Source organism: Pipistrellus kuhlii, unplaced genomic scaffold (assembly GCF_014108245.1).
Source record: "Pipistrellus kuhlii isolate mPipKuh1 unplaced genomic scaffold, mPipKuh1.p scaffold_m20_p_78, whole genome shotgun sequence".
Taxonomy (NCBI): Eukaryota; Metazoa; Chordata; class Mammalia; order Chiroptera; family Vespertilionidae; genus Pipistrellus; species Pipistrellus kuhlii.
Genome location: NW_023425582.1, coordinates 914,541 through 930,418, shown reverse-complemented (window position 1 = coordinate 930,418; position 15,878 = coordinate 914,541). Strand labels below are relative to the sequence as shown.

Sequence of the window (15,878 nt, the reverse complement as noted above, 5' to 3'; positions counted from 1 at the left end):
GCTGAGCCAGACAGGGATTCTGGGAAAACGGAGGCTCACCCGACCGCACTGTGTCACCCCGGCTCCCTGGGGAGAGGCGGGCTCTGGCTGCCCGGAGGACCCGGTCCCTCCATGTCCCTGAAGAGCATCGAATGTAGGTTCCAGGGGTACAACCCTACACACGCCATCTGTGCACTGTATTGCGTGTTCACTCCCCAAGTCAGGTCTCCCTTCATCACCACTTAACCCTTCACCTCCCACCTCCCAGCCCTTCCCGCTGGCAGCCACCACACAGCTGTCTGTGTCTATGGGCTTCTTTCTTAATTCTACTCTTCCCTTCCTCCCTTTCCCCTCCCATCCTTCCCTTCTTCCTCCCTCCCTCCTTCCATTCCTCTCTCTCTCTCTCTCTCTCTCTCTCTCTCTCTCTCTCTCTCTCTCTCTCTCCCCCTCACCCTCGGATATTTCCCACTGCCTTTAGGGAGCGTGGGAGAGAGAGAGAGGGAAAGACAGAGAGACACATGGATGTGGGAGACACATGGATCGGTTGCCTCCGGCCCTCTTCCTGCAGGAGTGAGCGGAGCAGAGCGGGCCTGGGGTGGCAGCCCAGGCGCTGGGCGCTGGACGGTACCTTTGAACTCGATGGCGAAGCCGGACAGGCCCACGGAGGCGTCGCTGCGGAAGGCCAGGAAGAGGCTGTTGCTGCTGCTCTCGATGCGCTCGGGGGCCTGCGAGCCCTGGAAGCTGCCGATGAGCGGGCTGTTGGAGTCCTCGCCCTCGTACACGTGCAGGAAGTCGTAGCTGGGCTCCATGTGGAAGCTGATGAGAGAGAAGACCCTCAGGTGCCCGCCCCAGGCCTCTCCCGCACAGGGGGCTCTGTTTTTCGTGGGACTTAACCATTACAACTACCCAGAAGGGAAGTGGAATCAAAACGTCAAGACAGGAATAGGATGACAGACAGCAAGGGTCACAGAAGCAATCGTTTTCACGTGGCTGTCATATGTACCCAGCACCCTTAGCTGTCATAGGTACCCAGCATCCTTAGCTGTCATATGTACCCAGCACCCTTAGCTGTCATATGTACCCAGCATCCTTAGCTGTCATATGTACCCAGCATCCTTAGCTGTCATAGGTAGCCCCTACTCTTTAGCTGTCATATGTACCCAGCATTCTTAGCTGTCATAGTACCCAGCATCCTTAGCTGTCATAGATACCCAGCATCCTTAGCTGTCATAGGTACCCAGCACCCTTAGCTGTCATAGGTACCCAGCACCCTTAGCTGTCATATGTACCCAGCATCCTTAGCTGTCATATGTACCCAGCACCCTTAGCTGTCATATGTACCCAGCATCCTTAGCTGTCATAGGTACCCAGCACCCTTAGCTGTCATATGTACCCAGCATCCTTAGCTGTCATATGTACCCAGCACCCTTAGCTGTCATATGTACCCAGCATCCTTAGCTGTCCTATGTACCCAGCATCTTTAGCTGTCATAGGTACCCAGCATCCTTAGCTGTCATATGTACCCAGCACCCTTAGCTGTCATAGGTACCTAGCATCCTTAGCTGTCATATGTACCCAGCACCCTTAGCTGTCATAGGTACCTAGCATCCTTAGCTGTCATATGTACCCAGCATCCTTAGCTGTCATATGTACCCAGCATCCTTAGCTGTCATATGTACCCAGCATCCTTGGCTGTCATAGGTACCCAGCATCCTTAGCTGTCATATGTACCCAGCATCCTTGGCTGTCATAGGTACCCAGCATCTTTAGCTGTTATAGGTACCCAGCATCTTTAGCTGTTATAGGTACCCAGCATCCTTAGCTTGGCCGTCAGAGCACGGGCCTCAGGGACAAACTGCCCTCTGCACCCAGGACCTGGGACTGACATGAGGGTTCAAGGGCTGGGCCATGCCGGCCGCGGGGCTCAGGGCCTGAGCATCAACCCAGGAGCCAGGAGGTCAGGGGTCCATTCCCGATCAGGGCACAGGCCCGGGTTGTGGGTTCAGTCCCCCATGGGAGTCGAGCAGGAGGCAGCCGATTGAGGTGTCTCTCTCACATCAATGTTTCTTTCTCTCTGCCTCCCTCTCTCCCTTTTACTCTTTCTAAAAATTAATGGAAACATATCTTTGGGTGAGGAATAACAAAATAAATACATAAATATAAATAAAACAAAATAACAATAACAAGAGGTGTTCAATGGGAGAGGTACCTTTTGAAGATCAAGGCGATGACAAAGTCGGGGTTCACCCTCACTCTCCAGTCACACTCCTTCCCGGGGGGGTACGGCTGCGGGTAGTTGGGGGACAGGATGACGCCCGCCGGGCCAGTCAGGTTTCCGCCGCAGGTGGCTGCCACCGAGGAGGACAAGGGAGAGGGGCGACCGGTCAGTATGTGGGGTCGCCCTGACTCCCGCGCCTGCCGGTCACGCACTCATGGCGGCAAGGCAAGGCCTGTGTGTCCTGAGACTGAGCAGCCGGAGATGCGGAAGGAGGAGCCTCCACGGCGGGCGTCCTGTGGGTGTGACAGAGCGGGCACCCGAACACAGGAGAAGGAAAACTGGGTGCCATGGAGCGGAGGCTGAGACGCTCCATAAGGAGAGAGAAGACCAGCGCGGGAGGCGAGGGCAGTGACGCAGGGATGGGCTCTGGGCCCGCTGGGAGGCAGGAACCACACACCCTGAGAGCAGGGCATGGGGGCTGGGGCGGGGCGCCCTCGCATTCACAGGGAGGGAATTCACAGGGAACCAAAAACGCTGCTTCAGACTCCCGGAGACCTCGCGCTCCGCCCTCTGAAAGGATGAGGGTGAGAAATACACACGGTGTTTTCCTTGTGGTCCAGGAAGTCGCTCTCACGGGTGGCGCTCACTGCTGCGTCCTTCCCGAGTTTTCAAAAATGTGAAAGCCCCAGACATACACGGGACTGCAGACACACACCACTCATAGGACTGTGGACATGGACTGCAGACGTGCATCGCTCATAGGACTGCGGATACACACCACTCATAGGACTGCGGACATGGACTGCGGATACACATCACTCATAGGACTGTGGATACACACCACTCATAGGACTGAGGACATGGACTGCGGACACACATCGCTCATAGGACTGCGGATACACAGCGCTCATAGGACTGAGGACATGGACTGCGGGCACACATCGCTCATAGGACTGCAGACACACATCGCTCATAGGACTGTGGACACACATCGCTCATAGGACTGCGGACACACATCGCTCATAGGACTGCAGACACACATCACTCATAGGACTGAGGACGCGGCTGCGGACCTGGACTGCGACACACATCGTTCATAGGACTGCGGACATGGACTGCGGACACACACCACTCATAGGACTGCGGACATGGACTGTGGACACGCATTGCTCATAGGACTGCAGACACGGCTGTGGGCATCACAGGTTCTGCAGCAGGAGGGTCCCTGAGGCCACCTCCACGCAGGGGAAGACTGTGGGGCACCTGCCCAGCGAGGAAGGTGAGTAGGTCCCTATACGGTGCGGCACCCACACTCTCCGAGCAAACCCAGTATGACCCCCAGCACTCCGGGCGCGGAGGAAAGGGCAGTTACACCGTGATCCAGCTGGACGCGACCACGTAAGGCAGCTACATGCGGGTCACAGCCACACGAAGCAGTGGCGGAGATGGCTTATGCATGTTTATGTGAAAACACCAGGTTTCCCCGCCTTTTTCTTAGCTACAGGTCCTAACGCACATGTGTCAAACACAAGGCCCGCGGGCCAAATCCGTCCCGCCAGGCCTTGCAATGTGGCCCGCACCGCGCTGTCATCACTGCACTCCGCTGCGTTTCCATCACAATGACAGTTTATGACTGTTCAGTAAACCATTAGGCCCGCGATTTAGGCTGGATTTTAGATTTTGGCCCCTTCTCTGATTGAGTTCGACACCCCTATCCTAACGGTTTGGCAGTAAGCACGTGTTTTCACCTGAGGAGACAGTCTGGGACCAGCACACAGGATGTGCTGAGTGACAAGCCAGGGTCACGGAGCCCTGGTGACGGTCCCCACAGGGCACATGCCACGTGTCCAGGGACAGCGCTTACAAGGCCACGGAGAGGGCGCGGCCACTTATTCCCACGTGTCCCTTTTCCTGGGACCGGACCCCAAGATGAGCGGCAGGCCTGCTCGCCAACGTGCTGGACGCGCAGCTGCCGCGGCGGAGGGAGCGTGTCCCTGCGGCGGACACTCGGGCGATGGAGTGCCACCTGGTCTCTGCTGAGGGCGGATGACGGAGTCCCGGCCAGAGCGAGGAGCTCAGGGAGGAGCCGGCCCGGGCCACAGCCCGATGAACGACGCTCCGATCTCAGTGCCGTGTCTGAGTGAACGGCAATGAGCAGCGGCCTGAGGGAGGCCAACGGCTAGCCGCCTGGCTCCGGGAGGTCCCTCCCGGGAGCGGGCAGCCTGCAGAACAGGAGCAGAGGTGCGTTCCTCACTAGAAGCAGGACAGCGGTCTTAAATGGCAGCAGCGATTATAGGTAATTACTCCACTTCTAAAAAGAAACAGGCAGGGCTCGGCCAGTGTGGCTCAGTGGGTGAGCACTGACCCATGACCCAGGAGGTCACAGGGTGGATTCTCGGTCAGGGCACACGTCCAGGTTGTGAGCTGGATCCCCAGTGTGGGGTGTGCAGCCGATCCATGCTTCTCTCTCATCACTGAGGTTTCTATCTCTTTCCCCTTCTCCCTTCCTCTCTGAAATCAATGCAAACATTTTTTTTTGTTTTTGTTTTTTTAATTCATGCATCTTCCAGTGGAGAAAGAAAAAAAGGAAAGAAAAAGAAAGAGGTAGAAATCTGTGGATTCTCCTGGTGACGGGGCTTGGCAGGGCAGCCCTCTGCCTCTCGTTTCACAATCACGGTCTCTCTTCACAGATTAATTAAAGGGCACAGATTGGAAACTGATGGTAAAGAAGTTCAAATTGAACTGTGACAGTTCACTGGAATACTAAAGTTCAGTAGCATTTCTGTTTAAAATGAAGTTGAAATCATCTGAGTAGGTATTTATGGTAAAATGTTGAACTGAATGGAGGGACAGTCTACATGGGATTGCTATTTTCTATAAAAACATGCATTACCTTAAAGCCATATTTGCGATAGAACATCTTGGATTGTTATTCAAATTAAAGTCTGCAAAACCCATTTCCATGCTAATAAGGCCGAACTCCCACAATTCCAGGGCAGCTCAGAGACCACGTTCTCCTTGCATCTTCATTGTGACAAGAGCAGGAGAATTTCCAGTTTTCAGAACTCGATTAAAACGTAGCAAGACTATATAAAACCACTTCAAAAGAGAAAGTACTTTCTATCTAGTCGGTTTTGCTCACGGGCAAGTTTCTATATTAAAAAAAATGAGAACAGCAATAGGAGGGTTATGAAATTTTAGCCACCCAGAATTTTAGATTATAGTAATTTAATTAATTCTTATCTTTACAAGATGTGTCCAGGATAAGAAGTGGTAGATGAATGTCAATTACTCTATATTAAGCAGACTACTCCCTGGATCTCACCTAATAAAATACAGTTTAGAGGCTTGCAATGAAATTGACATTTAATGGTCAGAGCACCAGAAACCCTTAAGAAATATTGCTGGCCCTGACGGTGTGGCTCAGCGGTTGAGCATCGACCTATGAACCAGGAGGTCATGGTTCAACTCCCGGTCAGGGCACGTGCCCGGGTTGCAGGCTCCATCCCCAGAAGGGGGTGTGCAGAAGGCACTGACCCATGCTTCTCTCTCCTCATTGATGTTTCTCTCTTGCTCCCTCTCCCTTCCTCTCGGACATCCATAGAAGCACATTTAAAGAAAAGAAATGTCTCTGAAGATATGATCCATTTCCCGGAGAGTTTACCGAGGCCGCGCCTCCCTCCGGATGTGCGCCCGCGCCCCGGTACCTGTGCAGGTGGGCGGGTCGGGCTGCCAGAAGAAGCGGTTGTTGAGCTGCACGCAGGTGGTGCTGGCGGATCCCTGCAGCTGGTAGCCGGGATCGCACTGGAAGGTGACGGTGTCGCCCGGCTCCCGGCTGTCCCCATAGCGGGTGCCGTTCTGAGGCATTCCCGGGTCGTTGCAGGTGGATGCTACCGAGGCTAGAAGAGGAGATAGCAACATGTCACATGACTGAAGAGGTGGCCTGCACGTGTGTAGGCATGAAGGGCCTCCTGGGCTGGCACTGGGAGCCACCTGTCCAAGCAGGAACACAGAAAAAATGGAAGAGTGCAGAATCTAAGTCTATGCCTATGCCCATGCCTATGCCTATGCCTATGTCTCTATGTCTATGTCTATGTCTATGTCTATGTCTATGTTTATGTCTATGTGTCTATATCTATTGTATGTCTATGTCTTTATGTCTATGCTTTTATGTCTATGTCTATATGTCTATGTCTATGTGTCTATGTCTATGTGTCTATGTCTATGTCTATGTCTATGTCTATGTCTCTATGTCTCTATGTCTATGTCTATGTCTCTATGTCTATGTCTCTATGTCTATGTCTCTATGTCTATGTCTATGTCTATGTCTATGTCTATGTCTATGTCTCTATGTCTATGTCTATGTCTATGTCTATGTCTCTATGTCTATGTCTATGTCTATGTCTATGTCTCTATTTCTATGACTCTATTTCTATGACTCTATGTCTATGTCTATGTCTATAACTATATCTATCTCTATCTAGCTCTCGCTATCTCTCTATCTTTACCTCTACCTTATCTATATATATATATACCTATATCTAAATACACCTGTTTCTATATTTATGTCTATGCTTATCTCCATCCATCCATCCATCCATCCATCCCTCTAGCCTCCCCTATCCTGAGGGTGAGCCCTCTCTGGCGTTCTAACTGTTAACGAGGGTTTCAATTATATCTCCAACATTGGGAAGGCCCCAGATTTGGCTTCCAACTCCCTCAGGACCTGGGACTCTTAATGGAGTCCGTGTCCCCGGGGATGACGGACGGATGCTGGCAGGACAGAGCCACTCGAAGCTGTGAGCGCTCTACAGTTCCCATCCCCGTGAGGACTCGGAGGACCCCCATCTCCGGCCAGCTCGGGGATGTGTGAGAATAGATTTTACCCGCACCGTGAACATGTTTTCAGCAGATACATTTTCTACATGCTCACCTGACGAAACACGGACATGCAAGGCCCTGGCTCATGTTCACATCCCAAGAGCAGGACAGAGGGCTTACAACGCTCCCCCTCATCACCCCGTTATCATGATCACCGTGTTCTGAGGAGAGAGGTCCCGGTGCAGCAGGGATCGGGGGACACCCCGGAGAAGGGGGTGTTGGGTGCAGTGTAGGGTCTTCAATGGGAAGAAAGTGGGGCTTGTGGGTATTTCATGTTCCCACCCCCTCCCGTCAGCTGTGAAGAGGAGCAGTCAGAGTCCAAAGCAAGCAGAGCCCCCAGACCCAGTGCGGCCAGTGGCCGTGGGGTGAAGGGTGGGCAGGAGGACAGGAAGCTGACATAGGAAGAAGGGACGCAGCACCTGAGCCACACACTGTTCGGGTCACTATAGACTCAGCACCACCACCGGTGCCACAGCCAGGCCGCCGTGAGCGAGAAGTCACAGGCGAGCCCAGCTAGGCATTTAGGGGACGTTCCCAAGGAATCTAAGACCCACTGTGCTCCACCCATGCTACACTGACATCTCTGTGCTGCAGATAAGAGATCACAAGCAATGCCCACTGCACACTATGGCTCATAGTCACGTCCACTGGATTGAATTCTACATCCTCACGAGACACGCCACCCTCTGCCCAAACAGGTGGATGCGCATGTGGTTAGGTATTCATTTCCAAGTGGTCATTCCTGTCACTGTTTATAGAACATTAAAATAATTTTAAAATATACAGTTTTAACATAGTCATTTAACTGTTTAATCATTATATAATAATATTCACAGTAATCCTGTATAATAAGAGGCTAATACGCAAATCGACTGAACAGTGAGATCACTGGTCGCTATGACACGCACTGATCACCACACCATCAGTCAGATCCCCAAGGGCTCCTAGACTACGAGAGGGCACTGGCTGGGCTGAGGGACTAACACCCTCCCCCGCCCTGCTCTGAGTGCTCGAATTTCATGCACTATTAATATAATAGTATTGGTATGTGGTATTCAAATAATTTAGCAATAAAAATGAACAAATAAAGCCAAGGGTAAGGGTTATTTTAAGTTCTAAAGCGAGATATGTGTTATTAGCTCTCTTTCCAAATATTCCTTCAGTATTCACCACAAGTTCACACATGACCCAGTAAACACATCCTGTGCCAAGGTGTACTGGTCATGTACACAAGTGAAAATTTCCAGACATATCAACGTTGGGAAACAAATGTTCTATGTAGTGTAGTTATGAGGGTTATTAGCACAAATATGGCCAAACAGGATTGGCAAACACTATATATGACAGAGTCCTCATTAGGGGTCAAAGGCTCTCAGAATTCCTGTAGTCACAAAACCTTTTAAAAAATAATTTAATCCAGCCCGGCCAGTGTGGCTCAGTGATTGAGCATCGACCTATGAACCAGGAGGTCATGCTTTAATTCTCGGTCAGGACACATGTCCGGGTTGCAGGCTGTATCCCCAGTAGGGGGTGTGCAGGAGGCAGCTGATTCTAATTATCAATGATTCTAATTATTGATGTTTCTATCTCTCTCTCCCTCTCCCTTCCTCTCCTCTAAAATCAATAAAAACACATTTAAAAAAATAGTTTAATCCAGTGTAGCCTACAGTTTTATAATCACAGCACATACTTCCCAGCAAACCTCCCAATTTCTCCAAAAAATGTTGGTGAAACGTGGGCCTGTTCTATTGGTTGCATATTGGTCCTTTCACAGTGGGAGGTCTAAATCCTTTCTGAAAGTACATTCCCTACTTCTAACCCAGACTTTCCTTTGGAGCATGTATGAGAACCATAGAGCATCCGTGTAAAAGTCACACTCTCATGGGGTTCATGCTGCGACAGGCAGAAACGCCGCCTCTGCGAACCTGCTGAGATGGACGTGAACGTGTGAGCCGCGGGCTGCCCTGGCCCAGCCCCGAGGCGCACGGACATGACCGGTAAGTCAGCGTGGAGGCCGAGTCTCCTGGAAATGGGTCCCGAAGTCAGACTCCGTCCTTTCGGAATGAGGACATAAAAAGGAAAAGATGCCCGGTTATCTGGATCAGATTAAAAAAGCAATAAAAAGACTGGAGGGGAAAAACACAATTTGAAACGGAGCCGCGGGCGGCTGTCCCTGGCCGGCCTGAGATGAATGGGGTGTCCCAGTGATGACTGCAGGGGCATGGTCCCCGGTGGCGCCAGGGCAGCCGAGTGAGCGGCCAACAACCGAGCCCGGACCGGGGGCATCTCTCTGCTTCAGAAATTGCTTTTGCACCTCCGGGCCACGCAGAGCCACGGGCGCTCATTTCTCCTCTCGGTGTGTGCTTTTCTGAGCCGCAGCACCTTTCCCTCACTTCCCCGCCAACGTGCTTCCTCCGAATGGGCCTCTGAGCCTCCGCTTTCCGCCATGAAAGAGGAAATGGGGCTCCGGCGGCTTCCTGGCCCCTTGGCTACCCGAGGAGAAGCCCAGCCCCTCGGATGGGCACTGTGGCTGTCCATGTCCCACAGGGCTGCTGGGCCTCTGAGGTCATAGGTCACTTCCCACGGCCCCGCCCCGCACACCTCGTCCTGTCCACCGGGATCGGGGACACTCTGGGTCACTGTGAGCCGCCAACACCCTTAACATGCGAGCCATGGATGTGACTTTGAGTGTCATGGGCCACCGCACACAGACCCTGTGGGATGAGGACCTGCAGGGACATGCATGCTCCTCTCATATTAACCCACTGTTGACAAGGGGAACCTATAAAACATACATATACTTTCCATTTTTCTTTCTTAAGTGTATTTTTTTATTGAAGTTAGAGAGGAAGGGAGAATGAGAGATAGAAACAGCAATGATGAGAGAGAATCATGGAGCAGCTGCCTCCTGCGCGCCCCACACTGGGAATGCAACCCACAATTCGGGCATGTGCCCTGACCAGGAATTGAACTATGACCTCCTGGTTCAAAGGTCAATGCTCAAGCACTGAGCCATTCCGGTTGGTTGGGCTCCATTTCCCTTTTTATTGATTTTAGAGAGAGGAAGAGAAAGACAGAGAGAGAAGCATCTACTGGTTGTTCCACTTCATTATGCATCCTCTGGGTAATGCTTACATGTGCCCTCACCGGGAACTGAACCCGAAACCTTGGCATTTCAGGATGACGCTCTGACCAGCTGAGCTGCCTGGCCAGGGCCTATATACTCGAATTACATAACAGAGGTGTGATCTTTTTATATGCCACTAACACAGAAACGGAGGACTGGGCCATGAAGTCCTCCTTGGATTTTTAAAACACTAACAGACCTGTGGGCTGAGTCACTGGTTCCTGGGTGAATAGTGTGCTCAGTGCGGTTATTATTCGGAAACATTTACTACCTGAAAAGCTGCCCCCTGGGTTAGGGCAGGAAACCGCCTTCGGTGGGCGGTGGGGTGTAGGTGGGCAGGGCAGTGGCCGGCAGTCGGGGTCCCCTATGGGGCATCAACACTCTGGGGGCTGGAAAGCTCAGAAAACGCAGAGAATCATGTGCCGGGCATGTGCACTCAAGCCCGACTTGCAGACAAAGAACGTGGATCTGAGCTTTACAAAGTTCCCGGATACAGGCTCGGCATGTCCCGCAGATTTCTGAAAATGTCACAGTGACTGAGTAACGGAGACGCCCTCCAGACACCGCATCCACATGAGAGTTTCACCCCTGAAATCATGCTTCCTAAGAATATCCCAGACCCAGGGGTTTCTGAGCTGGGAATGCAGGGACACCCAGCAACTTCTGCGGGACATACTGAAGGACTTCTGGTCTAATGAGCATATTATGGGGTGTGTTCCCAGTTACGAACTGCACATTCTACAATCCATTTGTGTCGCTCCACAAAAATGGCAACTCCCTATGGAAAAATATAGAACACTTGAAAATGAAATAAGTTAAAAATTAAGTAATTTTTTGCCCTGGCTGGTTTTGCTCAGTGGATAGAGCGTCGGTCTATGGACTGAAAGTCCCAGTTTCGATTCCGGTCAAGGGTACGTACCTTGGTTGCGGGCACATCCGCAGTAGGGGGTGTGCAGAAGGCAGCTGATAATGTTTCTCTCTCATTGATGTTTCTGACTCTCTATCCCTCTCCCTTCCTCTTTGTAAAAAATCAATAAAATAATATTTTTAAAAACTAAGTAATTTTTAATATTCTCTGAGCATTTCATAGGTGTGTGCATATCCATCATTTTTAAACATTGGCATATCAGTTAACTGTAGGAGAAGCATTAAAATCTGTTCTCCATATGAGAGTGTGGGGGGAAATGGTAAGATATGTACATATATAATACCTTAATAAAAAAATGAAAAGAAAGAATCTGTTCTCCAGGAACTGTACTGAGGGGCTTCTTGTTAACCCAGACTAGGAAGATACCATTTAAAAAGAGAGTGTCACCATGGAAGAGGGGAAGTGGTGGCTAGGTCCCAGGTGGATTCACAAAGGGACGTTTAACAGGCCGGGAACAGCTCAGTGGGCTCTCGGCGCACAGCCCACACGCACGGCGCTCCGCACGCACAGGCTAAGCCGTCACTCCGGCTGCACACGGACCGACAACAGCTTTCCCGCGACTGTCCAAGCGGGAGCACCGGGATTCGTCCCTGACCGTCCTTCATGGGTGAGCGAGGTGCTTTCCGTCCCGTTACCTACCCTGCTGGCTGGACAGGGCGGGGCTGTGGAGGCGGGCACGGCGCGGAGGAGCCAGAGCCGTGACTGAGGACAGAGTGAGCCTGAGAGGCCACACTGTGGCTCCCACTCCGCGGCGTCTGGAAAGGGCTGAACCGTGGATCCAGCACCAACACCAGGGGATTCCGGTGGTGACGGGAGGGTGGGGCAGCCCCGAGGGTGTTGGCGATGAAACCGCGCTGTGACGCTGTGACGATGGACACATGCCATCACATCTGTCCACACCCGCAGGTGCACGGCATAAAGTGAGCCTGCCCGGCCGCCTGGCTCTGTGGTGGAGCGCCCACCGATGGCCCAGGAGGTCACGGCTCCATTCCCGGTCAGTCAGGGCGCGTTCCCAGGGCTGTGGGCTCCGTCCCCAGTAGGGTGCACGTAGGAGGCAGCCGATCCATGACTCTCATCATGGATGTTTCTCTCTCTCTCTCCCTTCCTCACTGACATCCATAAAATAGATATGTTTTTAAAAACCAGTGATCCCTGGTGTCCACTGTGGACTCTGGGTGACCATCTGGGTACTGCAGGTCTTCAGTTGTGACAGACGCCCCGGAGGGAAGCCTCATGGGACAGCTGGGCAAGGCAGGGCCGGGCAGGGGTGGGGGGCTCTCCCGCCCCCTCAGTGTTGCTCTGAAGCCAGCACTGCCCTCAGAGCTGGTTAGGGACGGCACAGAGAGCACACTGCCCTCAGTCACAGGCCTACCATCCGCTCACACCATCGCTTCTAAGAAAAGGACATTTCTGTTTCACACAAAGAGCAAACCTGCACCATCTTAGCAAACGGACATGTTTTCCCGAAGAGCAGACACCCCCTTCCCCCCGTGGTATTTGCAGTGAACGGCCCCCCAAAAGCCCTGCCCCAAGGTGAGGAACTGTGCAGCCTGTGACCTCAGTGTTATGGCAACCTTTTAACCAGCACACCGACCGGAACGCACTCTCTCATGTAAATCTTGCTCTGGCTCCGGGACCTGCTGAGAGATCGGTGGAGGTGGAGAGTGTTTGCGTGTGAATCCCACTTGTTTCTGATGTCACTGACCCCGCACACCACTGCACAGAACGGCACCTCTGCATGGGGCCACCTAATGCACTCGGAGGGGAACTGCACCAAACCTCTCGCCCTGCTTCCCCCAGAGACAGTCCATTCCCAGCGGCCTGGACCCCGAAGGTGGTCCTGTCTCCAGGAGCGGACGGAGCATGCGGGCCAGGGTGGGGGCCCGGAGGATGCTGGGAGGTGGCGCTCACACTAGCACCTGGCCCTCAGCCCAGGGAGGCGCAGATCAGGCTCTCTGTGCGAGGAGGTGGGGGGAGAGAAAGCAGGTCAGCTGGCAGCCGGCAGCTCTGGGCACTCATTCACACCACAACCACTGGGAGCCTGGTGTGGGAGCAGCAGGGCCAACCTGGTGTCCAGGGAGAGACCCACACCTGGATGGCATAAGTGAGCAGGCAGTGGAAGCCTTTAAAGGTACGTCTATAAAGTAAAAGCATAACACACTAATGAGACCAGACGTCCTTCAGCACCACCTTCCGGAGGGGAAGCCGATGCCGGCAGCGGGGGGGGGGGGGGGGGGGGGAGGGAAGGCCTGCTCTTGCACAAATTCCGTGCATCGGGCGTCTGGTGTACATATAAAGCTTGATGAAGCTGCGTCTCCACTCCATCTAGAATTGACTTTTGTGTATGGTGTGAGGTAGAGTCAGGAATTGTTTTGTCTACAGTGAAGCTCAATTGTTCATTTGTTGAGAAGCCATTCTCCATCACACACACAGTGATCCTCCCTCATCACTTTATAAAGTTATGTATATACCGGAGGCCAGGTGCATGAAATTAATGCATGGGGGAGGGGGTGCCTCAGCCCAGCCTGCACCTTCTCCAATCCAGAACCCCTACGGGGATGTCTGACTGCTGGTCTAGGCCCTACCCCTGGAATTGGGCCTAAGTCGGCAGTCAAAATCCCTCTTGTAATCTGGGATCGCTGGCTCCTCACCACTCACCTGTTTGCCTGCCTGATCGCCCCTAATTGCCTCTGCCTGCTGGCCTGACAGCCCCTAACTGCCCTCCCCTGTCCGCCTGATTGCCCCTATCCCCCTCTGCCTCAGTCCTGCTACCATGGCTTTGTCCGGAAGGAGGACTGGACTACCAGAAGATGTCTGGTCTAGCTGGTCTAATTAGAATATTACCCTTTTATTAGTATAGATAGGTAGATATAGACATAGATCAATGATATAAACATATAGAGATATTATAGATGTAGATATCTATACATATAGATATAAATATTATAGATGTAGATATAGACATAATTATTATAAATATAAATGTAGATAGATATTGATAGATGTAGATATAGATATGATATAGATATAGATATGATAGACATATAGGTATATAGATATATAGATGTAGGTATTGTAGATGTAGATATAGATATGATAGATATATAGATATAGATATTATAGATGTAGGTATAGATGTGATAGACATATATAGATATAGCTATATATTGATAGAAATAGGTATTATAGATGTAGATATATATATGATAGATATATATGGATATAGCTATGTAGATATAGGTATTATAGATGTGGATATAGGTATTATAGATAAATATGGATAAAGCTATATAAATATAGGTATTATAGATGTAGATATAAGTATTATAGATAGTTATGGATATAGCTATGTAGATATAGGTATTATAGATGTAGATATAGATATGATAGATATATGTGGATATAGCTATGTAATATAGGTATTATAGATATAGATACAGGTATTATAGATAGATATGGATATAGCTATGTAGATATAGGTATTATAGATGTAGATATAGTTATGATAGATATTTATGGATATAGCTATGTAGATAAGGGTATTATAGATGTAGATATAGTTATGATAGATATTTATGGATATAGCTATGTAGATAAGGGTATTATAGATGTAGATATAGATATGATAGATATATATGGACATAGCTATGTAGATATGGGTATTATAGATGTAGATACAGGCATAGCCACTCTAATGAAGCAGGGTTTCCTAAGACAAGCCTTCTCTCTGACACGCTCTTTCAGTCCCCACATTGTGCTCAGGCACAGGCCCTCCCCGTGGGGAGCCAGGACCAGGCACTGGTACCCAGGGGGTCTGGGGGGGGGGCGCAGCACTCACTTGAGAACTGCAGGGAGAAGCCGGACTTGCTGATGAAGAAGTCGCTGTCGAACTGCAGGGTGAGGGCGTTGAAGGTGCTGTGGATGTCGCCGGGCAGCGCCGAGCCGCTCCACTCCGTCAGCAGGATGGCGCGCTCCGCCGGCCCGTCCCACACGCGCAGGACGTCGTGGCTTTTCTCCGTGTCGAACAGGATGAAGTGGAGGCTGCGGAGACACACAGCCACGTCACTCGGCAACGCCTCCGGCCAGGGCGCACGGGGAGCCCGGCAACGCACACGGCCATGGCGCCAGCTCCATCCCACCCCGACGCCTGCCGGCTCCTGGCTCCCCCTGACCACTCTGCTGCCGGCCTGATCACCGCTAACTGCACCGGGACAGGGCTGCAGGGACACCCAGGCAGAGCGGGAGCCCGTGGCAGGACCGCAGAGCCCTGAGCCACGTCCTGGACTACTTTTTAAGGATGAAACCATCCCTTCTGAGGCTGTCAGCTCTTTAAAAAAAAAAAAAAAAAAAAAAAAAAAAAAAATATATATATATATATATATATATATATATATATATATATATATATGTTTATTGCTCTCAGAGAGGAAGGGAGAGGGAAGAGAGAGAGAAACATCAGTGATGAGAGAGAATCACGGAGCAGTTGCCTCTCGCACACCCCACACTGAGGATCGAGCCACAGCCCAGACAAGTGCCCTGACCGGGAATCGCTTCCTGGTCCATACGTCGAAGCTCAACCACGGAGCCATGCGAGCGGGGCTGTCCGCTCCTGGCGATCACACAAAGCTTCCTGGCATCAAGACACATGGGACAGAGCTTTGTGTGAAAAGAAAGGATCCCACAGGTTTTCCATGTGGAGCCGGTGCTGTTCCTGTCGTGCCCAGGAGGGGGCAGCATCCACGCCA

The 15,878-nt window shown here is 51.5% G+C and overlaps 1 protein-coding gene across 2 annotated transcripts in view; it reads right to left on the bottom strand.

Annotated features, from left to right (window-relative positions):
• CSMD1 (CUB and Sushi multiple domains 1) overlaps positions 1-15,878 on the bottom strand; it is a 605,853-nt gene that overhangs the window by 89,713 nt on the left and 500,262 nt on the right. For both annotated transcript variants that reach the window (XM_045576232.1, XM_045576234.1), the window contains exons 26-29: positions 14,972-15,174; positions 5,905-6,096; positions 2,189-2,327; positions 608-795 (exon numbers count right to left, since the gene is read on the bottom strand). In XM_045576232.1, coding sequence (XP_045432188.1) covers positions 608-795; positions 2,189-2,327; positions 5,905-6,096; positions 14,972-15,174 — 722 coding nt within the window. The remainder of the gene's footprint in view (positions 1-607; positions 796-2,188; positions 2,328-5,904; positions 6,097-14,971; positions 15,175-15,878) is intronic.